Genomic DNA, 24,610 nt, shown 5'->3' on the forward strand with positions numbered 1-24,610 from the left:
GAAAATGAATATTTTGAGCTTCTTTTGTGGAATTCAGTGCTGAAAAAAAAAATCAAAAACCTGAACATGACTAAATCTCGCGAGAATCGCACAGCACCGTTTAGCTGCTGACTACAAATTTAGTCACTGCGCCTTTAATACGTTCCTCGTGAGTGCGCTGACTTCAGTCACGTGCCTGTCAAACCTCATTCCCTCGCGCAGCCGTCGTCAACGCAACTGAGGAAGTATCGAGAAGCTAACCTGGCTAACGAAAACTAACCGCAACGTCCAACACGGTGTTTCTTATTTGTGTTAAGTAAACTAAATGTCGTGTTTGTCTTTATCGACAAAGCAACTGACCGCCTTTGTTCCGGGTTCAGTGAGCATGGAGTGACCGGGGACAATGTTTAGGAGCGGTAGCCGTTGGTTGCTAACTTCTAAGCTAGCAGGCTAACGATCAGCTGTTGTTTTGGTCGGAGAGATAGCTGGCTAACAAGCCAAACTGCATAGCATTACAGAAGTCTGTAAGACCAGCTTTACCAGAGCAGATTTCCTCATTGCCTGTCGAAATACTGAACTGCACGGTCGTTTAATGGCGACACATAAAGGCGTACCACCCTGACAGACTTATCAGCGGTTAGTCAGTCAGCTGTTGTCAGGCAAGCGTCTACTCCGTGTGGGATTGATCCACAAGAGCGGTCTGTAATTCGATCAGCAACATTGCTTCAAGATGCACGACGCGTACGAACCGGTGCCTATTTTGGAAAAGCTTCCTCTTCAGATTGACTGTCTTGCGGCCTGGGGTGAGTTGTTGACACTTCATGCACCCCTACGCTTTCATTCCTTCCTCTGGGCGTTGATTGAACTCCAGTCTCAGGTGCCCCACTTGTCTAGAGGTGATGCATTGCGTCACCACTAACATGATCTTCCTGCAAGCAGGTCAAAGCTCAGAGTTTGACTGAGGATGTTTGTGCTTGATAGCGTGATATGTCTGACAGGACTGACAGCATCCTTTGAAGTGTTAGACCCTAATTCTGAGTTTTTTTCCCCCCACAGAGGACTGGCTGCTTGTGGGAACAAAGCCAGGGCATCTTCTTCTCTACCGGATAAAAAAGGATGCAGGTAGGAAGAACCAAAGCGATGTGTGATGCAATTCATTCCTTGGGTATTTGCAGATCTCAACTTGCTGTTCCCTGCATCAAATAATTTTTTTTTTTTTTTATTTATTTTTAAATCTCTTTTCTCCCAAGGCACCAACCGGTTTGAGGTGACACTGGAAAAATCCAATAAGAACTTCTCAAAGAAGATTCAGCAGGTAGATAAGACTGCAGGAAGAGACTTAGTATAACCACACACTAATTTCTGTAAAAATTATTTTCCAAAGAAGTTTTTGAAGTCTGGTGAGAGAAGTTACGTCTCAAATACTTATAACAGTTGGACCATCTGATTGTAAACATGGCTCACTGCACTGACGTGTTTAGGATGGCTGAGATCAACCCTCATGTTGTGCAGTGTAGTGAAGGCTTCTCATGCTCACAGATATTGGCAGTTGCCTGTTCTCGGCACAGATGTGATGTACTGGTAACGTACATGAGTGCTTGGTTGAGGTTGCATTCATTTGGTTCAAACCTCCTATAATTCTGTTTCTTACTCTTTCTACAGCTTTACGTGGTCTCACAATACAAAATTCTCGTCAGTCTTCTCGGTAAGTTTCTCACTCTAATATATAAACATCGTGCTGGTTCGTCTTTGTATATTGTTTAAACTTTCAGCCTCAGGGTTCATCTTCATGCTCTGAACAGATTCTAATGTGTTTCTCCTGCAGAGAACAACATCCACGTCCATGACCTCCTCACCTTCCAGCAGATCACTGTGCTGCCCAAAGCCAAAGGAGCCACGCTCTTCGCCTGTGACCTGCAGGTTGGTGCAGCGCGCTTACAATTTCAGACACTATTCCTACAGTATCTGTAATCTTCCTTTTCATTTGTACAGGATGTGCAGCCCAACAGCCGTACAGCCGTAAGTCAGTGGACTGGTTAGGAGAAAAAGCAGATGAGTGGGTGTCTCACTGGGAAGCTGTGTTGTGACCAGGGAGCTTTGGGTTCATTCAGTTTAATCAAATTAGGATTTGAGTGGGTCGTAACCTTTGCTATGTCTGGACCAATTTACTCCAACTTATTTCCAGTATAATTTACATTATTACCGACTTTTCCTGGAGTTCGCTAAAATAAATTGTGTTTTCTACATTCAGGCAGCCTTCTCCTGTTTGTCAGCGTGGTAAGAAAAAACACCTTCAGGATTAAGATAGCGAATCCATCATATTGAACATTTTTAGCAATGCTTCAGTCGTGCTTGAATGAACAAAAGTAAAGAGTCTAAAGAGTCATTACAGTCCTATATGCAGGTTTGCACTGCAGGTCAAGTTCATTGCTTTTCCTTAGACTGACTCGGCTCGTCTCACATGCTGCTGCCTCCCACCAGCACATAAACAAACCACACTGATTTATACTTTTTAAATCAGCCCACTCTTTCAGAGTTTGTTAACATATCCTTGACAGGAATAATAAGCGATGTGATGTTCACTGTTAAGCTCAATGCATCAAGTTTGTGTTAGCTGTTTTTTTACTCTGTTGAAATGAATGGAAACTGTGGCTGCCTTAAAGACAGGAAAGACATGTAGACATCTATACAGCTGTGTGTTTTAAAGATATACCCAATTTGCAATAAATGGACAAAAACACAGAAAAAACTGGTGTCATTCCCATGCAATTCCATGGCACAGTCAAAGACAGTCATAACAATGATGTTTTTTTTTTTCTTTTTGTTTCCACATTTCACTCATATTTTCCCCGATTTGAAGTCATGAATTGTGTATTTTGTCTCTTCTGTCCTCAGCAAACCAGCTCAGGAGAGGAAAGGCTGAGAATGTGCGTCGCGGTGAAAAAGAAACTCCAGCTTTATTACTGGAAGGACAGAGAGTTCCACGAGCTGCAGGTGAATAAGATATATTTGAGATGTGACTCACTGCAGTGTGATCCAGCTTTGGAGGATTTTGTTTCCAATGCTTTGACACATTTAGACATCTTGATGTTTTCTTTTTGTCTGTCAGGGCGACTTTGGAGCTCCGGATATTCCAAAGTCCATGGCTTGGTGTGAAAACTCCATATGTGTTGGTTTCAAACGAGACTATTACCTCATTCGGGTATGTGCTAGAGGAAAGGACAACACTCGGCTTTTCTTATCTGTAGCTACCTACGTCTTGAAGTGAAACTGAAAGGCTGTTAAAGGTTCGTGGGGCGATCCTTAATGGAGAAGAGAGGCTGTAGTCACTTTGATGGCAGTAGTGACAGTTTTTCTGTGAAACAGCCATAGAAACCACTTCACCACTGCCCATCTGTCTGCTCAATCAGCTCGGAACTGCCATATTTTTCCAAAATATTGCTAAAACACAACAGAGTCTCAGTATTCGTTCATGTGCAGCCTTGCAGGCTGGGCTGGACTGTGTCGTGACTTTTGCATGAACGGGCTTGAACCCTTTATTTTCTGTGAAGGGGCAAACTACAAACGTTTTGCAGATGCCTTTCAAGTCTGGACAGAGTGTTTCATTGGCAAGTTTTGAAAGGAGCATCGCTTTAAACTGGTCTTTTCATACCACTTCTGAAATGTTTAGAAGCAGCCTGTTGTATAATTAGCTCCTGTCTGTTTGTTGTCCTTGAATTTGTGTGTTTATTTTGGGCTTCTTCCTCAGTTCTTCTTAGGCCTGTTACTCTTATTATCAGCTGATGTTTGGTAGTGTTACACTAGTCTAAACCAGCTTTAGTGTTGTTTTAATGTTTTATTGTTAAACTTACGGATGAAGTTAATGAGACGTTATAAATTCTATATCTTCTTTCTCACTCGCACCATCTCTCCTCACCACCAGATGGATGGCCGTGGCTCCATCAAGGAGCTTTTCCCCACTGGGAAACAGTTGGAGCCTCTGGTTGCCCCACTGGCTGATGGGAAGGTGGCTGTTGGTCAGGATGACCTAACTGTAGTGCTGAACGAAGAGGGCGTTTGCACCCAGAAGTGTGCCCTGAACTGGACAGACATCCCTATAGCAATGGGTAAGAAAGAGGCACAGCAGACATTTTCTTAATCAGCATCTGTGGGATTCTCCACTCAGAGGTGTGACCAGCTTGTGGACTTTCAATTCTTAGTGGCTCATGCTGTTGTATTTCTGCATATATGCAAAACAAGCTACTACAAACACTTGAGGTCTGTGCTGCATTTAGCTTGTATTCGATTTCAATAGGAACTGACAGCAAAGTCAAAGGCTGAGGAACACGACTCATATACAGATATTGGTTTTCCTAACAGTTTATGGTGTCTCAAATGTTAGCATCTATTGATTTTTGCAAGGACGCTGTGTGCTATAAATGATCAGACTACCTAATATTGGAGAGTTTGATACCCTTCTGCACTGCCAAGAGAAAAAACCTCAGAGGACGAAACAAGGAGAATCAGGTTTTCAGCATTTTGGCACATCCGGGTGGAGGACAAGCTGCTGTTATGACAGTTTCAGGGAATCTTTTTCGGTCACATGCATGTTTTTGTTTTGCACACAAACTAGTAAACATAGTCAGCGACTAAAATATAATCTGAATTCTTTGCGTTTGACCAGAATCTGAGATTAATCTGCTTCCTCTTTCCATCATTTGATAGACATTTCAGTTCCTGCCTGTTAATGGGAAGCTGTTGAATTAAATGCAGCTTTTGTTGCTTCTCTATAAACTAATTTCACTCACTGGTTAAGAAATTCTCTTGTCGTGCTGATGGAGCCGTCTTGTTCACATAGCAGCAGCTGAATATTAAAACAAACACTTGCTGAAGCATTTGCCATAAATACCACCAATTATTTTGTCAGTTGTTGTCAGTCTTTTCTCCTCCTCTGTGCAGACTCTTTCCGCTCTGTCTGAGCTCTGCCGCTTGTTCCATGTGTCAGAAGAGGAAGCATCATTTTAGATCAGCGCTCTTTATCCCGTGACTAAGACGCCACAGGTCTGGGTTACTAATGAGCTTTGTGACAGAAGTGATGCAGACGAGCTCTCACATTGTTTTAAAGGCCCTTCTGTCTGTGCTCATTGGAATGCAGAGAGGAACAATATGGAAGGGAAATGAAGCCTCCAAGCAGTGGTTTCATACAGTTTGCAATTTCCTTGTTTTGATATGGTCAACGTTGTGGCTTTTGGCGTGCATCAGTGGAGGATGAGTGTCGGTCATTTCAAAATGCATCTAACTGACCATCCTAATTCTTCGTGGCTGAAGCGGAGGGCCTGTGGGCGTAGTCTGTCCCACATGAGTCCAACTCTCAGGCCTGTCTCAAGAGCCGTCTCTGGATGGATTTCCTCCCCCATTAGCCTCAAGGTCTTCGCTCATGATCACAACTGAGGCACCTGGTCTCAAGACTTTAGGTTGGGTGGACATAAAAACTCTAAACATCATTAGAGTGTCTGCGTCCGTGTCCATTCACTGCTTCCTGCTTCTCCAGTGTGTGGACTCATCACTTCTAAATTAAACACTCATGGTTGGAGGAAATGAGATTTGAAGACGTCATTGTGGCTTCTGAGACATTGAAGTGGCCGTTTTTCAACATTTTCTCCCAAGTTATGAACTAATCGAGAGAGAACATACATGGTGGATGAGGTTAAATCAGGTTTGTGTTAGTACAAATAGTCCTCTCAATGTCAGAATGACAGAAATAGATAATTAGAGCACAGTATGTCCATTCTGCAACAAAATAGCCGCTGAGCCGCTTAACCGCAACATTCCTGATTAATTTCCAGCTGAAAACATCTTATAAAAGTTATTTTATAACTGTAGTTACCTCAAAAATGTGAAGCCATTGTTTAGACTTTAGTGTGTTATTATTATTATTCATATGGTCAGACCCAGTATTGAGTTAAACCACAGCTACTGTGTGTAAATCCACGGGTATTTGATCGCTTGCAGAAGATGTGTACTATTTTCACACAAACCTAATTGTGATGGTTTGGTTTTGATTGGCGCGCACACAAATTTGACCTTCTTGCCTCTTTTCAAACGCCCTCAGAGCACCAGCCTCCGTACATCATAGCTGTTCTCCCTCGGTACGTGGAGATCCGGACCTTTGAGCCGAGGCTGCTGGTGCAGAGCGTGGAGCTGCAGAGGCCTCGCTTCATCACTTCGGCAGGGTGAGCGGTCCTCCGTGATGCTGCATGAGATTTTCTGGCTACTTATCCTTGCAAAGGAACTTCTGCACACATGCAGACTGCAGTTAGAACACCTAGTTCTGACTGAAATATAGCACATTGGCTGTTTACTTTTATGTATAAACCAAACCTTTTACATCAAACTGCCTCCATTAGTGCACCTTTAAAGTATAGATTCAATAGCGTTTGGGTTTGTTTACATTTTAATGACTGACAGAATCATGACGAGTTATCTTATTATAATATACCACTACCACATAACTCATGTTGTACTGAGAAACATTTCCTGTTTTATTAAGATAAATGTGTTTTGTTTTATAATGGGAAAGTTTCTTGATGCAAACAGTTAGGCTGTTATAACAATAAAGGGCTGTTTAAAAATGTTGTGCATGTAGTCGCAACAAGAAAATGCGTCATAAGGACATGAAAAACATCTCGTTTTAGGGACCTTAAATGTGAGCTCTTTCATGTTGTAATGAGAAAATGTCACGGTGGCAGCATTACGGTGCAGTACTGCTGTATTTAAGGTAAAAAGCCTGCAGTGGAGATGGAGATACTCCCAGCTTAAAGTTACCGATTCGATAATGAATGTTGGCTTTTTGTGATGGTTACCACTCTGGTTCCTATGCATAACAGCCTTAAAGGCACATCATGCGTGATTTGCGGCTCTCATCAGGTCTCCTGGTTTCTATTTGTCTTGATATGATACTAACGATGCCAGTCTGTCATAACAAAGAACACACTTCAGCTCCAGCCTATTCTCGCTAATCTTGTTTTCTCCTCTTATCTCTCACAGGCCAAATATTGTGTACGTTGCCAGCAACCACTTTGTGTGGCGCCTGGTGCCCGTGTCAATAGCCAGTCAAATCCGGCAGCTTCTACAGGACAAGCAGTTTGAGCTGGCTCTTCAGCTGGCGGTGAGCAGCAGCGGCCCTCGCTCTTAAACCCTGTTATTCAATTCCTCAAGATTCAGTTAGCGCTTTAGCTCAGAGGACTGGACATTAAAATCATTTGTCTTGATTAGGAGCTGTGTGTCGAAACAGGAAAAGGCTCACAGCTTTGTACATGACGGTCAGCCTATCTAGAGATCCAGGGCCATTTCCAGGAATAAAGCACTTCACATTCTTGGACGCCGGCTGTCTGATAGATAAGCTGTAGACACTTCTCTGAATCGTGATGATTGTTTTTCTTTCTGCCAGAAGATGAAGGATGATTCAGATGGAGATAAGAAGCAGCAGATACATCACATCCAGAATCTCTATGCCTTCAATTTGTTTTGCCAGAAGAGATTTGATGACTCCATGCAGGTGTTTGCCAAACTGGGCACAGGTACGGCTTTCCTCCCTCCCAGTGGACCCCTGAGTTCTGTCTGCTCGGGCCAGATTTGTAAAGTCAGACTTGGATCTGGTTGTATGTGTCGTAATATTTATTTGTTTTAACCTGCAACACATGGCTACTATTCACGATGAGTGTTTGTGGCTTCCACGTCTTGACAGTAAATGTTTTGTCGACAGTCTGAGGTGATCAGATTTGTCCCAGTGTGATAAACATCACCCATTTTTCTCTCATGATCTATGTTTATGAGTTGCAGCCTAATTAAGGTGAATCTGGCCATAATTTATTCTGCATGTTTTGTTTTTTTTTCATCTTGAACTCAGACATCTGCAGCTAAACAGGTCTGACTTTCATATGTAGTGATGTCACATCGTGCATCGATGTGAGAATTTATTCCACACTGATGACAGACTTTTCCTCTAATGAGCTCTCTCTGGCCAGCTAAAGATTTATTTTTTCGCCATGTTGTGGTAATTATTTATGTTTGTATTATGAACTCCGTCCTCAAATCACTTTCCCTTTTAATCAAGAGCTGTAAACAACCTGAGGTATCATGTGTGGAATAAAGTACGACGCATTTCCCCTCCTGTGCCCTGCAGATCCCACCCATGTGATTGGACTGTACCCAGACCTGCTCCCGTCAGACTACCGCAAACAGCTGCACTACCCCAACCCTCTGCCGACTCTGTCCGGGGCAGAGCTGGAGAAGGCTCATCTGGCTCTCATCGATTACCTCACCCAGGTGTGTGTGTGTGCGGGCTTGCACATGTGTGATGTCCTTACAATGCAGAAAAATTGGAAAAATCCGTGGAAGTGACACCATTTCGAAAAGGATTTAAGTTGTAGAATAATAAAAGCATATTAAGGTTGAGGATCAAGATAACGGGTCCATAATAATCTACATCTTTCTTTATTTGTCCTCACAGAAACGCAGCCACCTCGTCAAACAGCTGAATGACTCTGACCCTTCTACAACGTCTCCGCTCATGGAGGGAACGCCCACTATAAAAAGCCGCAAGAAACTCCTGCAGATCATTGACACCACCCTGCTGAAGTGCTACCTGCACGTAAGGCCCGACCATCTTCCTTTTCCTCCTGGATGCATGTTGTGTTTTAACACAGACTTTGATTCTGATACTTCCATGTCTTGCAGAATATACAGCAAACAGTCTGCATACTCAGTGGCGCCCACAGAAATTTTTCATAGGGGTGGCACATATCAGGATGTAGTGTTACTGGTGATTGGGCAGCACCATCTGACAGGTGGGAGGGGGAGGGAGGTTACTCGTTTTGAAGAGAACTGCTCAGAAAAAGTCTTTGCTTTACACCTCGATGATTTCATGTTGTCAGGCACATCAGCTGGTTCCACATTTAACAGCATAACAAATATGCTCAGCTCCTTATGTTGACTCTGCATGTCCTGAAACCTCGTGCCAAACGCCTGAAGGAGTTTGCACACTCCTCTGCATATTCAGATGTCACAGCAGGCTTTTGTTCTCACAGAGTAGGAAATTGCGCAGTGTTACCTCCTTCCCGTTTCACTTGCCACAGCTTTAATTTTGCCTCAGATGATTTCATTTGAAAGCAGAGAGCCGAGAAGCCGGCTGGAGCTCGAGGTCCAGCTCTGAGAGGTTCATGGTAAATGTCCGCCATGACGGCCAAATCACACACTTGGTATCACTGAGTTTCCACGACGGGTTTTCCTTCCTCTCTGTGAATGACTCCAGACAAACTCACACTTTGCAGTAGTTTTACTTTATCTTGTGCTAGCAGCTCCACAAGCCCACTCCTTCACAAATCCTCCGTCTGAATGAGGTTTTGTCAGTAAGTGTCACATTTTTTCGTTGTTGACTTTTAATTTTGGAATGAAGCAAAATTCATCAGAAACATGTTTTAACCGGACTTATTTTAATCTTTAGTCATATTTTTCTTATTCCCGTAACTTCCTTCCACTCATGACTCCTCCATACTCTCTGATTAACGACCAACTTGCAGCTGTCAGTGAACCTAATCCAAATGTTTGCATTTCTTGATAAAAGTTATGTCGGCTCTGATGAACCTGGCAGCCACTGACGGCAAAATGGTATGATATCACAAGAAAGTAATTCAGTCTCAGGGAGTTTGGCAGCTGTTAACTTCACCTTACATGCAGCCAAATGGGTTTTCTTTACGCAGCTCATCGGCTGATTTGCTTTGAAGTAACAATGACTGAGTCACAGTTAAAAGTAGTGTCACTCTGACTGTCCTCTTGGTGTTGTAGCTTCACTTATGTGGGTCTGGTACTGATTTAGTAAAGAAGATACCAGGACAACAAAGCAAACCTTTTGATTTAGCAGGCAATCTGTGTGTCAGACCTCGTTCATGGTAGAAAACAAAGTAATGAATTGGTCGAGTCGAACTTCAAAGTCTTTCCTTGTAGACAAGCCACTTCATGCGGTTTGGACACCCAGGAAAAGTACCACCGGGGGCTTTTTCCTTTGGAGGTTTAAGAATCACTGTTTAACCAGAGGAACTTTCAGGGATGCAGATCACACTGGAGGGATAACCTAAGAGTGAGTGGGGATCCTCTAAGGCAGCGTGAGCTTCAGAGCGCCAAGCATCTGCAGCACATTATTTCAACGATAAACACGCTGTGAAGCAGAGAGGATGAGCTAATCAGTGTCCCATAGTCTCTGGATGAAACACAATACGAATGGATTCAAGTTTGGAAATGTGCAGCGTTCATGTTCTGTAATCTGCTGTCATTCAGACCAACGTGGCCCTGGTGTCCCCCCTCCTTCGCCTGGAAAACAACCACTGCCACATCGAGGAGAGCGAGTACGTCCTGAAGAAGGCCCATAAGTACAGCGAGCTCATTATTCTCTATGAGAAGAAGGGTCTGCACCAGAAAGGTGAGGGTCTGCTTGCTGGTCGACCACCTGACGATCTCACAGTATCAGCATGTGTCGTTAAATCATTAATTCTGACAAATTGTCATGAAACAAGTCTCATCAGCAGGACCACAAGCTGCACCTGCACACTGACTTCAAACCGCTGATTTATTTAAATGGACAACGTTTCAGTCCCAGTCTGATCTTTATCAGGTCAAACAACTTAAACTGTTTTTATGCATAATTTTGATGTATGATAATTTACTTTTTTATTGTAAAGTGTGTTTTTCCTTCCAGCAGTTTACGCTAGTCTTTAATTAAAAACTGAACGAACATAAGAAGTAATCTGCATACGTCAGGAGGACAATTTATTCATATATGTGACCTTTATTTAACTAGGAAGTCAGATTGAGGTTAACAACAATAAGCACAGCAAAAGAAGGGCATAATACAGTATATTAAAAAAATCTCCATTAATTTTCTCAATTAGTTGAAACACCTGCAGCTAGCAGTTTACAAAATGATTTTTACTTTTCACCCAGCTCTGTCTCAAAAACCTGCCTTCAATGCCAAGTCCACACTCATGTGTTTGGACTGAACTGTGCCTCTCTGCAAAAACAGTTTGAATTCCAGTTGATTATGTGTGATTTGGGGCGTAATAATTCATTTGAGATGCTGTGGGATTTATACACCTCCTTCGGCCGTTGATGGCTCCCCTGGAAAACTGGCAGATATTTTGCTCTGTTGAGATCAACCGCAATTTGAAATACGCTTTTTTAAACAGACATTTTTAGCTGCTCGAGCAGGGAGAAGGTACAACAAACGGTATGTTAATAAAAACATGACGTGAGAAAAAAGTGCATTAAACAGAAGACGTTAAAATTCAGTAACATCAATGAGTCAAATGGAAAATATACATACAAGCATGTACAATGTCTACAATCTAGTCTGCGTTCAGATATAAATGTGTACATGCACTGTGAACTCACACATTACGTCAAACATGCTTTTAAAAATAAAAAAATTCTGGGAAGAACTCAAAGCTTGAACAATGGCTTGTTGTACAGGACGTGTTTTGGTGCCTTTGTGCTGGTTGAAGTCCATCTGCAAGCAAATCAAATCAGTGTCATGTAACGTTTTGTGTGTACAATACTTGACACAAGTGCATTTTTCTCTGTAATGAAGCACATATGCTGCTTTATCTTGAGCTCCTTGGACTTGAGTGTTTTAATTTCATGCTCCATACTTGTACTTCGCTATATTTCAGACTGAATTTTTTTTAATTTAGCCTTTAATTCTACTACATTTAGACAGTTTTAGATGCTATTTATATGATGCATCAGTTGCAAATGTTATACATTTCTTATTTGTTAATTCTGGAAGAGGAAAATGAGTCATCAGGCAGCAAATGCATCAATCACTGGATAATGGCTGATATCAGAGTTCGGTTTTGTTTGTCAAAGTGTGGTTTATCTGCTGCAGACCTCAGCATGACAACTGAACACATAACAATCAAACACAATCGAACATCTGCTCCCAATTTTGCTTTCAAATTGGATGTTGAATTTGGGGTTTAGTATTTAGATAGCAGATCAGCCACAGCTACGCCGGGCCTTGTCAGCGCTGTCCTCATTACCCCCCAATTCAAATGCAAGAGCCGTTGTGAGCTGAATTGTTCCATTATGTTTAAACTCACTAGGTAACAGTTGTGTGTTTGTAGCAGAGCCTCACTCCGAGCTCAGGGCGGATCAGCTCCGTCAGGCTGCACAGTTTATCTCAGAGGAGGTTTCCCGCATGTGGTCGAGTCGTCATCCTCGTACATCAGAGCTGTCTTAATGTCATTCGGTTTCTGGCGGCGTTCTGCGGCAGATTCTGGGCCGCGCTCGCTGCGAGAGCGGCTGGTTGTAATCAGCCCGCTGCAATTTGTGCTCGTGATGTCATGCTGCTCTCTTTCCCTCTGCCAATTCAAACCAGCTGTTCCCGCCCACCAATTAATGCTGCATGCGCTGCATCCAATTTCTGTTGACAGAGGGATTATGTAACGCAGCGCACAGCAGAGTAGATGACATTTTGCTTCTTTCCATCACTCAGACTAATCTCACACATCTCCCCCTCTGGCTCCCCTCCCTCCATGTCTCTTCACCCGGTTTGCCCTCTCGCAGCTCTGCAGGTGCTGCTGGACCAGTCCACCAAGGCCAACTCTCCTCTGAAGGGCCACGAGCGGACAGTGCAGTACCTCCAGCGGCTGGGTAAGGACCGACAGCCAGCTCAAGTCTGTTTCAGCTTACGGTGTCAAAGCTGTCGTCACTGTGAGATGTGTTTAATTAGTCGGGGTGATTTTGGAGAAGCATCAGAGGACACGCTCGCCCTGATTAATTGTGGATGTTGGATGAAATGTATAGCCTGCATGCATGTGTCTGCCTCTGACTGAATGAGAGCTTTTTGCACCATATGTGTCAGTATTTGAACACAGTAAATGCTGTGTATTCACAGTGTAAATGCATACTTACCGAGTACTTGGCAGTTAAAGGTGCTGATGCTCGTGTTCTTGTTAAAAAATCTGTTTCAAATTGATTGTGACGCTGTGGTTTAATGATTAGGTGATTACAGTCTCTGTTGCAGTCCATGATAGGGGTTGTTAGAAGTCTTAGTTTTCATATGTGGTTTCCATGTTTTGTTACAGTTTATACCACTTTCCCAAAAAGCACTGCATTTGGTCACGAAGAGGATGTTATTTTCCTCAAGCTGGCGGTTTTCTCTCCGCTGTAGAAAAACAAGTTGAGAGTGATTTTGTTTTTGCTTCTTCCCATCAGCCTTTCGCCTGTTTCCCAAAATGCGGTTAAACTCGAGAACAATCCAGTAAATTAAAAATAAGACGCAGAGGCAAAAAATATCAAAAGCTGGAGGCTGCCGAATGTCTTGGCAGTACTTTAATTAGTTAATGGTCGCAGTGCTTAGTGGTGGGCAGTAATACTGATCGTGGGTAATAAAACATAACCCCAATCATGGTTTTCTTCTCTATAATAATGTAAACTGCACAGTTTTGCTTCTTTCTACCAAATACAAACTAATGAGACCCCTAAAAAAGCCATTATAACTGGAATAATGGTTTTGGAAGAAGCATACAAATCAGCCCATTTTCAGCAGATCTACATCAACACATTACCGCAGCACTGCTGTGCACGATGCAGCTTTTTGAGGCTGCAACTGACAAATGTTTTCACTCTCAGTCTTTTCCTGATTGATCAAGTAATCATTCGGTCTGAAAACTGTCAGAAAAATGGTTAAATAAAGCCACAGACTCAGAGCTAACTGCTGTAATAACAGCAGTTAATATTGATGCCGCCTGTGTCGCCTTGAAGGGGAGTTTTCTGTTCTTCATCATGGGCTCGATCGTGTGTTGCGTCTCCATCTTTTCTGGTTTTCCTCTGAGCTTCCTCGGTGATGTAAAATGTACTCATCTGTTGTAACTCTCACACGCAGGAGTGGAGAATTTGGGAATCATCTTTGAGTTTTCTCCCTGGGTGTTGAAGATCTGTCCTGAGGACGGCCTGAAGGTGAGATTTGAACAAAGAGGTTTTTATTCTCTCCTCATATAAACATGCTTTTTGTATTAACTGCTGTTTGGTCGTAGGTTGAACTCATTCTTGAAAAGGTTTAAAAATCTCTCTCCCTGTCCAGATCTTCACAGAGGACCTGACAGAGGTGGAGACTTTGCCCAGAGACAAGGTGCTGAACTTCCTGAAGGAGGGCTTTAAGGAGCTCGCCATCCCATATTTGGAGCACATCATTTACGTGTGGGACGATCAGGGCCCCGAGTTTCACAACGTGCTCATCCAGCTCTACCTGGAGAGGGTTCAGGGCCTCATGAAGCAGTACCTCAACTCACTGCCAGAAGGTATGAAAGCTGAGTTCATGGTATCTGCAGGCCCTTTTAAAATGTCACGATGCACTTTAAATACAATGAAAATGATAAAAGTAATGTTTTTAGACGTTTCAAAAATAAATTAAGGGCTTATTTTCTCATTTTGAAAATCGACTTAATGCCAAAAGACCATCATTGTAAATTGTTGGAGTATTTTCATGTAATTACATCACTGCACGTGGGTCCAGATTGCCTCCGCTTACTCACCCACTCAGTTATCTCTCATTGCTTTACAAATAAAGCCCGTGTCAGGACTTATTATGAAGTCCATCCATCTCCCTCTGTTTGTGCCTTCTAATGATCATCCAGGGATCGTGTATTCAAATGAGCCCCCGAGCCAGCGTGACTGCATTTGTAGCCCATTAATATGCACTCTGTCAGAGAAACAAACCAATAACTTCATGCTGTGTTATGAATCATATTGCTGTACGCAGCCTGTGATATTAAGTTATTGTTTCTCTGAGACTATTTGGATTGTCAACAATGAAATAGGACCCCGTTCAACATTACAGCCTCCTGACTGTGATTATTGAAGCCTGTTTGAGCAGCAAGTGTACAGTTTGGAGTTTCGTATGCATTGTTTTGATAAAATGTTAAGTGTTTTCAGGTTCACCTCAAGTGTGCCTTGTTGAGTTTTCCTCCAGAGTTTCTTATTTAAAGAAAAACCACAAAGTTGTCATTTTTGAGAAGGTTTAATCAGTGAATTTTTGGTAGTTTTTCTAAGACATCGGTGCTTCTGTCAGTCAGCCAATCGACTAATCTCTGCAGCTCTAGACTGTAATTAAAACATCTGTGCTGTTGCAGGAGTTCCAGCTGTTGCTGCAGGGAAGGAGGAAGGTGATCTGGGAGAGTTCAGGAACAAGCTGCTGTCTTTCCTGGACATTTCTACCAGCTATGAACCAGCCAGACTCATCAGCGACTTTCCCTTTGATGGTAGGAACTGGATTTACACGACGGACCTTTTAGACACATCGCAGATATCTGCTGAAAGTCAAGCCACAGATTTCTGTGCCAAAGAAAAAAAAAAGTATCTCATACATTTCCCATTACCTTGAGTACATATGTTCTCAGTTACAGAGGAATGTGTTATGTACGGTATACTCAAGCTGAAGGGTGAAAGTTGCACCTTTGACCTTGTTTTCCGTCCCAAAGGCCTGCTTGAGGAACGGGCTCTGCTTCTGGGTCGCATGGGCAAACACGAGCAGGCGCTCTTCATCTACGTGCACATCCTGAAAGACACCCGCATGGCTGAAGAGTGAGTAACAGCAACCAGCAGCCCAACGATTGAACTCCAGCAGCATCAATTTCTGACCGTGAGAGAGTCTGAAACAGTGAATAAGTTGCTCTGTGCTCCGAATTTCTCTTGATTTTCTCTGCAGATACTGTCACCGACATTACAACAGTTCAGTGGAAGGGAATAAAGATGTAAGTAGCTTTTGGTGCAATCTTGTTTTGGTCCTGATTTGTTCGTTTTTCCAGAGAACTGTCGCTTCCTGGATGTCGCTCTGTTTGTTGTGTCTACTTGGATTTATCATAGCTCCGTTGTGTTTGTTTTTTCTGACCACTTTTTCATTCTGTACGCTCTGCTGCCTTCTGCTAAGTGCCTTTGTATCTGCAGAAATTGCTATACAAATATAATGGATTATTTATGCCTCATGCATCCAATGACAGGCGCTTTGGCAGCTCTACAAAAAGCATAATATCTCAGAAATGACAGCTGATATTGTCTGCTGTGTGTATAAAATGTTGTTTGATTGTGCGACCAAACAAGGCCAGGATTTAAGTACTCAAAATGAATGAATGAGCTTTGGATTGGAGGAGAACATCGATGAGTCATTACTCTTCCTGTAAAGAAAGAAGTCAGTGTCCGTGTGTAACGTCCACTGATAATATTAAAGCCGTTATTGTAGGCGGATTTTAAGGAAAGGAGTTTATCATTTAGGAAATGTGCTTATTCACTCTCTAAATGAGGGATGGACGAGAAGATCAAAACCACTCTGATATCTGCGCTTTAATATGAAGCTGCAGCCAGTTAGCTTAGCTTAGCATAAAGACTGGAAGCAGGGGGAAACGGCTAGCCTGGCTCTGTCCGCAGGTAACACAATCCGCCTAAAAGCTTTGCTGAAGTTCAGTAAATAACACGTTTTACCTTGTTTTTCCCTTTCTGTGAGGTTCACCACTTTGGGAACACGTCGTGTTTTTATTCATGTTTTACAAGTATTAACAGCTGCTGTTCTTCCCTTCAGGTTTATCTGTCTCTGCTGCGAATGTACCTGTCACCTCCTGACGTCCACTGTCTGGGACCCATCAAGATGGAGCTGTCGGAGCCTCAGGCCAACCTCCAGGCGGCTCTGCACGTCCTGGAGCTGCACCACAGCAAGCTCAACACCACCAAGGTAAACAGCGACAGAGCGGCACTCCATTTATCAGGATGACTTAGGAACAAACTCCAGTCTGGTGATTCTATTTTTACAGACTGTGTCGATGTCAAGTAAGACGTCAGTCACAGAAAAGTGTTTCTGACACATGCATAAAATTCTTGCACTTAAATTCATCTTTCCCACACAGCAAACTCCCATCTGGTATTTCAAACTGCTCATTAAATCAGAAAGCAAGAATTAGCTTCAAATTCAACCCCAGGGTTTATTATTGTGAGCTGACTCTCTGCCATCGCGCTAATTTACCAATCACTGCGAAGCCAGACAAGACGTGCCATTGAAAGTGAAGCTGATAAGAGTCGGCTTGTTTAGGCTGGATTAAAGTGAGATAGAATAACATGATTAACGACGACGCGCGCTCACACAGAATTAGTCAATTGGCGTTTGGTGTGAAATTACAGCTGCGACGGAGCTGAACACAACTCGTTTAAAGATCCGGTTTGGTTTGTGTTTAGAGGGAGACGAGAGGGGTTCGCACTGTCGGGGGCAATCAAGCTGCCGTCTTTGTGATAGAAAAGATCCAGCGAACCAAAAAAAGATTTCCGCCGGGGTGCTGATCTCCCTCGAGAGGCGTCTGCGATTGCAAAGCGAACGTCTTTGATGTTTCGACTACCTGAATCCAGCACCAAAATAGCAAAGCGCTAATTCAAGAAAAGCTGTTCGGTTCAAAACGAGCTCGTGACCTGTTTTGCTCATCAAACCTCTGTGTCGCAATCCAGCGACTGCTGTCTAGTAATGAAGATATCCCTTGAAGAACACTGGTTTTTCAGTGCAATCCAGCTGCCGAGCATCTTTCCTCACAGTCCACGTGGAGGAGAAACGACCCAGCACATATTCTTTCTGTCTGCGTCTTATCACAAAGGAACAGAGGCACAGGCTTTGAAACGCCTCCGCTGCGTCTCTGCAAGTGTTTCAGCGCAAAAAAATGAGCGAGTTTAACTGCTCTGAGTTATATTCCCGTTGTAAAACGCGCCCTAACAGGCTGTGATGTATGTGTGATGTAGAGTGGATGTGACTGTGTGTGAAAGGCCCCGCTGATCTGTGTTCAGCCGCAGACATGTCAAATTAAGAGCCTCTCAAGGGGAACACTGCAGGTTTATGTGAGCGTCGAGGTTTGGATCCCACCGCCAGGAGCTCTCCATCTTGTCTTTCTGTGCCATTCTGCCTCCCTGCACTCCCTCATTGACTTTAATGGCACCCTGCTTTCATTTCCCCTGGCCTCGCTCCCAGCCTCTGCCTCGCCAAGAGAGCATAAAGGCAACAACAGAAGACTGTACAAAACCTCAGGCGAAACTTCCAACATGGAGCTGTTTTTTTTTTTTTCTGTCAATTCTTTAATCCTTTCAGCTGTTTTTTGAGCAATTTCTTGTGTAGAAATGCAACTAAAGACTATATTCATTATGAGTTAGTCTCTCATTATAGTCAAAAATGCACATTTCCACACATTGCTAGTTTGTCACACTGACAAGATATTTAAATTTTTCTGTCAATTACAAAGATAAAACATATAAAACATGACTAAAGGTTTACAGATTGGTGCTCTCAAAATAATAAAAAATAGTAAGTGCTGGTGGCAGCAGGGTAGACCGACTGTCAGAGAGGCCATTAAAAAGTCCTATAAAAAAAATTCTAACTATACCGTGCGCTGCGTGATGTATAACACAAACTGCCTATTGTTCGAGTTGTCTTTTAAGTAGCTCAATAACATTTCTGTTTTTCCATAGCGGGGAATTAACCCGCTGTTCGCAAGCGTCAGTCAGAACTGAAGCTGAATTACAAACAAGCTGAATCTCTATCTCTGAGCTCTAGTTCCTCAGCAGAAAACTCTCACTCTAAGCCGTCTGAGGTAACGAGGCCATTTGTATGCATTTAATTTAATTAAGTCAAGCAAGAGGACAACAGCACTGCTGGGCCTTGATTGTGTTTTGTGTCTCTGAGCGTTCACACAGAAACATTCAGGCAAATTATTCTGAATTGTGAAAGTTTCCAAAGGTAACGGGGGGCTTGGTTTATCACTGTGTGTTCAGTTCAGCAGTGTGATTCACCTCAACATGACCATTACCACCACTGCTCCTGATAAACGACACTTAAAGCCATTGTAGTTTGTTCTGAAGGCGTTTCCTTCATCCCGTGCACGCAGTTCCCTCTCATGATGAAAGAGTAGTAAAGATCATGTTTGGTCAACAGTGTTTAACAAGCCACATTTTTTTGTTTCTCCCAGGCCATCAATCTGCTCCCAGCAAACACCCAGATCCGGGAGATCCGGGTCTTCCTGGAGAGCGTCCTGGAGGAGAAGGCCCAGAGGAAACGCTGCAACCAGGTGCTGAAGAGTCTGCTGCAGGCCGAGTTCCTCAGGGTGAGTCCTGCACAGTTTATTTACATGCTGGTTCGTGTAAATCAGGTTGAGACTTCAGATGTCGCATTGAATGTAGCCACTCATGAGACTGATGTTTGGGTGAAGTCAAAGAAAAACTGATTAGTTTTGGATCTGTTGGAATTGATTCCTGTCATGACTCTTCCATAAAAAGATGAGAGCCTTTATTGATCCTCACAAAGTCTGTTTATTGGCTTCCTTCTGCTGAAGTCGGAGAGCAGGGTGAGCTACAAAACAGCTTCCCTTCATTGAGAGACATTCAGTAAATTTTCAAGGACACTTCAGTCAAGAGAAGTTAGATTTTATTTCTGCAGCCCAAAATCACATTTTCCCTCAGGGGGCTTTACAATCTGTCCTTAGACCCTCAATTCAAGGAAGGAAAAACTCACCAAAACAGCCTTTAAACCAGGAAAAAGATGCAAGGAACCAAAGCCACAGACAGAACAGACCAACAACATCACAGTATATCCAGACGACAAAACATCTGACGCACGTAGATTCTAAAATATGTGAAGAATGTGGATCCAGGAGGACAATTTAGCCACTTCAGGTGACACTAAGCAGATGGTAGATGTGTGCTTGTGCGACAGACCGAAGGGAAAGTTGTCAGAACCGTGTGACCGTTGAAGTGTTCACCGTTAGAGAAGAAGGAGAAGAAGAAGAGCAGAGCTTTGTAATTTCTCAGTTTCCAGGTGATGTAGCACAGCAGTGCTTCCACCTGCACCCTGCAAACCTTCTACAATAGTTGGTTTACAGGGGAAAATCCGTCCTGTTATACAAAAGCAAAATAAGTGACAGGGACAGATTAAAGAGTATCATTTATAAGAAGTAATCAACAGAAATCAGTTCCCTTTTGCAGCGGCTGCCGGCCTCACATGACCCCTTCATACAAAGCAGTCTGTGCACCGCCCCTGGTCACAGGTTGCATGTCCATTAGTTGAGAGCAGTTCAATTCCAGATTGATTTTTCCCTGTCAAATTGTTTCACTTGATTAAACTGGAATTAAATTGACTGCTACAGCAAACACATCTGCTCTGTGAAGCGCGTGTCCTCGGTTCTCCTGCGAGAAACCAGAAGCTGTTTGTGTCCGTGCAGCCGATCAAACCTTTGCACGAGCAGAGTTTGCCGCAACATCAGTGACCTATCAGAGGCAGACGGTCTCAGTGACGAACAGCCAGACAGCAGCCTGCAAGAGCCACAGAGTCTGAACAACGACCCACATTAGCTCTGCTGCCCTCTTATCTAACACACACATGAACACTCACCTCAGCAACCAAACACACATTCAGCAGAGAAAAGTTCACCGCTAATGTCAGTTAGCAGGCTGCGTAGCTAATTAGCTACAGCACATTAAACCAGTCTGGACCTTAATCTTCAATAGCACAACACACAGTCTGCCCACGGCTCGTGAGCCACAGTGCAACTTTACTGTTTTTTACTTTTGTTGCTGTTAATGATAAAAAACAATATTAACAATATGTCTGAAAGCTAGTTTGATCAACAGGTGTAGAAACGCAGTGACAGCCTAGACCTAAAGGAAACGCTGCAGAGGCCTTTTGATGATACTTTGCTTCAGAGATGTTAAGTCTGAGCTGCTGTGCTGACCTGGCGTGTCGTCTGTTTTCAGGTGCAGGAGGAGCGAATCTTCCACCAGCAGGTAAAGTGTGTCATTACAGAGGAGAAGACCTGCAGAGTCTGCAAGAAGAAAATAGGAAACAGGTAACGCTGTCTCAGCGGAGGCACTTTTATCCTTTCTGTCTCTTTTTCTAATCCGCATTTTCTCTAATTCTAATCATTGTTATTGCACATGAGCCTTTCAACACATCCTCCTGAGTGATCCACCCCCGCATCACGCTGCACATATTTAAACTATGACTGTGTGATCAATAAATCTGTGAATCTGAACTCATGTTTATGTGCATTTCTTAGGGTTGTGGTTAAAATCTCTCTGTATTACGACACAGTCTGCGTGTTCTGGTTTTATTAACATCATCACGATTTTCTGCCCTGATCCGATCGGATGTTAATTTCACCCTCTTCACCGTTTTGTTTTTTTCTCTTTTTTTAATTAAAGGCTTGTTTATCTGCTGCGATGCAGTGAATATTAATCCCTCTTCCCTCTGTGTTTGTCTTGCAGTGCGTTTGCCAGGTATCCCAACGGCGTGGTGGTGCATTACTTCTGCTGCAAAGACCGCACCGTGTGTCCCACGGAGCAGTAACGGCTCCACCTGACAGCGACTGTTTGCTAATAAATAACCCCCCCGCCCTCTCTGTGGATTTCAGCGCTCGGACATCTTTGAACTACAAATGGTTGGAAGTGCTGCAGTTTATCGGCCGGCTGTGGAATCAGACGCTCGCATCCGAAGCACCCGACAAAACCGCGGGTGCAGACATTTTTTGACCTGAGTTAACCTCGGGCACGGCTGTCGTCGTGCTCCGACAGCTGAGCGGAACGGGACCTCCTCCTGAAAGCAAAGGGACCGTCTTTCTCTCTGTGCATGAAGTAACAGGAGGAATGTCCGGGGTCGCCCGGCAGGAGGGGAGAAATAAAGAGAAAGAGGGAGGTAGACTCTGACATTTGAAAGGCATGTGTCACTGTAACGCTAGAAGGGATTCACTGCCCTGCACGCTGCCTCGGAGGAAAATGGGCGCTATTGACCGACGCTTGGAGTGAGAGGAGCTGCAACAGCAGAAGTTAGTGCTCCTTCTCACCAGGAGATGATTACAAGGTCTGCAGTTTTGTTTTATTTTTCCTCTGTGCCCCCGCCCTCACCGTCTCCCTCCCCTCCTGTCCAGCACTGCTTCAGTGCCACAAACACGCTGCAGCAGACTGTTAAATGCCTTCTGTGACTCTGAAGATTGTACTTACAGTGAGGTCTCGTGAGTTTCTGTCAGCATGCGCTGGTACTGACTAGGCAAACAGTCTTACAGTGTGTTTTTGTATTCTATCCAAACGTTTGAAGCGGCTTCTTCGACTAACGTCATTCATGGCTTTTAAAGGCCTCATGCGTCTTCTTCATGAAACATTTAAAGTGAGACGATGTGACTTCTGAACAGCAGCCAAGGTGGCAATTACAGCATAATAACACAGAATGTCCCTTTAATTTAAAGTAAAGACGTCATTGTAGAGCTGCAGTGATTAGTTCATTAATCAATTATTCAATTAATCTGCAATTATTTTGAAAATCAATGAATCGTTTCAGTCAATTTCACAATCAAATTCACTGGTTGCAGCTTCTCAAATGTGAGGATTTGCTGCTTTTCCTTGTCTTTCATGGCAGGAAATCAAATGTGTTTGGGTTTTGGACGTCTGATCAGATTAATAAAAACCTAATTGATGACATCACTGCAGGCACGGAGGAACTGTAGATAAATAATTGCTCGTTGCAGCCCCACATTAGTGTGACGGCGCGCGTCACAGTGGTCATAAGTGGACATGAGTCATAAATATAACAGCTAACATTAAGCACCCTGAGCTGCACACCAAACCCAAGCGAGAGCGACTTTCACTGCTTCTGAATTCAACGTTTTATTTGCAAGAGGAAGGTTGTGTTAGAGAAGTCATACAGTCTGGTTCTAAGACAGATGGCAGCACTTTAAAGGAGGAGGGACGTCCTGCTTATTTATTGTCAAATCACACATGCATGTGATAAGAACTGGAAGTAAAGTTTCGATTGATCTGTGCGTTTTATCAGCAATATTGTTAGAAGATGTGTCTGTTCACCGTCCGCCTGGGAGGTCATGGGACCCCCCAGTTTATTAAAACTGAAATAAAAGCATTGAATGTATGTTTTTAGACTAATTTGTCCACGGGGTCATTGCTCAGTGACACTCTGGACTCGACATTCATCTCTCTTTTAATCACTAAGTTTACGTCTGAAGACTTTGGGGGATTCCTGCAGCATTTTTAAGTTTACTGTTCCCACAAGTTGTAGCATCCTCTGCTCATCCTGCTCCTTTAAATGCCTCCTCCTCCTCCTCCTCCTCCTCCTCCTCCTCCTCCTCCAGTTTGCACTCATTCTCTGCTATGACTGTTTCTGAATAACCTTTGAAGTGGGAGCATTTGTACCGCTGTGTGTATTCTGTATAAAGACTGAGAGTGTTAATGACACATTGAAGTTATTTGATCCTGGGGGTGATGCGTCTGTCTGTCTGTCTGTCTGTCTGTCTGTCTGTCTGTCTGTCTGTCTGGCTTTAATCAGTAATAAAGAAGTATTTCCACTCATGCTTGTGTCTGTGATACCACAGTGTCCGACAGGTGCACACATTGGTTTTAACTGCTTATTTTTGCTTAGATTTAGATGATGCGAGAGTTGGTTGAGAGTTAGCAGATTCCTCCTGTGTATAAGAATTTGTTTCAAATGTACAGAAGCCCATAAGCGCCAAAAATAAAGACAATAAGTAAATAAAAGATAAAGTATCAAAACTGTGAGATTCTGAAACATGACTGAAATGATGTAGTTTAATTAAAATTATAAAAATATGAAATACTTATCATTATTGACTCGTGTGAATCAAATTATTGTGATAAATTTGACTTAAAACATCTTAAATTTGACTCATTCCATTTGATTTAATATCTCTTAACTGTGAGTTCGTATCTTAATTTTGACTTATACTACTATACTGAGCCATGATTCTTAAAACTAGAACTGTTCAAGTCAAACTTCTGACACACATATGACACATGACACAAGTCAATTAAAAACTGTTTACACAGTCACGGATACAGAACACACCTTGCAGGTATCTTCAGAGCCTGTGCACATATGCAGACTGGACTGTGGACTAATTAATGATACAGATACGTAGTTTTTTTTTTGGTTCAACGTTCATTTTTTCCCCCAAACTTCAGTGACGTTTTAGATTCCAGCACATCCGCTTTGTTCCCATAAATGAAGCAGAGTGGTTCTACTCCACTTACTGAATCTATTCATGGACAGTCAGCATCACCCATCTCTCATCTGGAAGTCCTTTCCCAGATAGGCCCATTATCCTCGGGGCTGAGGCACCCACACTGTTACTTGTCCTGCTAATGGACTTCCTACACTGAGCCGAGCCAGCTGGAGTAACAGAATCACAACAGCCCGACTGCTCGGCAACGCTTTTAGTCACACGCCCTCTCAGTGAAGTCTGCCAACTGCTTGCTACATCGGGGCCTCGGACGGATCCTGATGACTCCCTCGCCTGGGCAGGGGGACAGGATCGAGCCTGAGAAGTCGGCCCAAACCGGCAGAATATGTTCCGCTGATACATGCATCTCCGGAGCATACGAGGAGCTCCGGCGTGATCGTACGACGCTCCCCTGTGACTCTGAAAAAGCAGTGTCCATGAGGCTGAGAAAAACACTGAATAATTCATCCTGCTCCAAATTATCGTAGCTCTCTTCTTCATTGTGTGTGAATGAGTGTGTGTTTTTACTGGGATGCTGTAATGTCTTGGAATGGTGCACCAGTGTG

The 24,610-nt window shown here is 43.3% G+C and overlaps 1 protein-coding gene across 2 annotated transcripts; it reads left to right on the forward strand.

The window, feature by feature from the left end:
- Positions 1 to 187: 187 nt before the first annotated feature.
- vps39 (VPS39 subunit of HOPS complex) lies at positions 188 to 23,377 on the forward strand. Of its 2 annotated transcripts, none has more exons than XM_076748937.1 (24): positions 188 to 782; positions 1,036 to 1,101; positions 1,230 to 1,294; positions 1,642 to 1,684; positions 1,805 to 1,899; positions 2,875 to 2,973; positions 3,089 to 3,181; positions 3,902 to 4,085; positions 6,071 to 6,191; positions 7,006 to 7,126; positions 7,409 to 7,538; positions 8,144 to 8,286; positions 8,471 to 8,611; positions 10,294 to 10,435; positions 12,577 to 12,663; positions 13,898 to 13,971; positions 14,096 to 14,312; positions 15,144 to 15,272; positions 15,492 to 15,594; positions 15,719 to 15,764; positions 16,586 to 16,735; positions 18,999 to 19,133; positions 20,779 to 20,870; positions 21,289 to 23,377. In XM_076748937.1, exons 1-24 carry the CDS (start codon positions 710 to 712, stop codon positions 21,368 to 21,370), a joined length of 2,631 nt encoding a protein of 876 aa, XP_076605052.1. In that variant the 5' UTR covers positions 188 to 709; the 3' UTR covers positions 21,371 to 23,377. The 2 variants fall into 2 exon arrangements, with proteins under 2 accessions (XP_076605052.1, XP_076605053.1); XM_076748938.1 differs by having other exon boundaries at positions 7,412 to 7,538.
- Positions 23,378 to 24,610: the final 1,233 nt, after the last annotated feature.

This window comes from Chaetodon auriga, chromosome 14 (genome assembly GCF_051107435.1).
Source record: "Chaetodon auriga isolate fChaAug3 chromosome 14, fChaAug3.hap1, whole genome shotgun sequence".
NCBI classification, from domain to species: Eukaryota; Metazoa; Chordata; class Actinopteri; order Chaetodontiformes; family Chaetodontidae; genus Chaetodon; species Chaetodon auriga.

Excerpts from the sequence above, each read along its gene's own strand:
- vps39 (XM_076748937.1), top strand. The coding sequence starts at position 710 with ATGCACGACGCGTACGAACCGGTGCCTATTTTGGAAAAGCTTCCTCTT. Across the intron at positions 1,102-1,229 it reads CCGGATAAAAAAGGATGCAG|GCACCAACCGGTTTGAGGTG; the intron begins GTAGGAAGAACC and ends TTTTCTCCCAAG. Across the intron at positions 15,595-15,718 it reads GACACCCGCATGGCTGAAGA|ATACTGTCACCGACATTACA; the intron begins GTGAGTAACAGC and ends TTTTCTCTGCAG.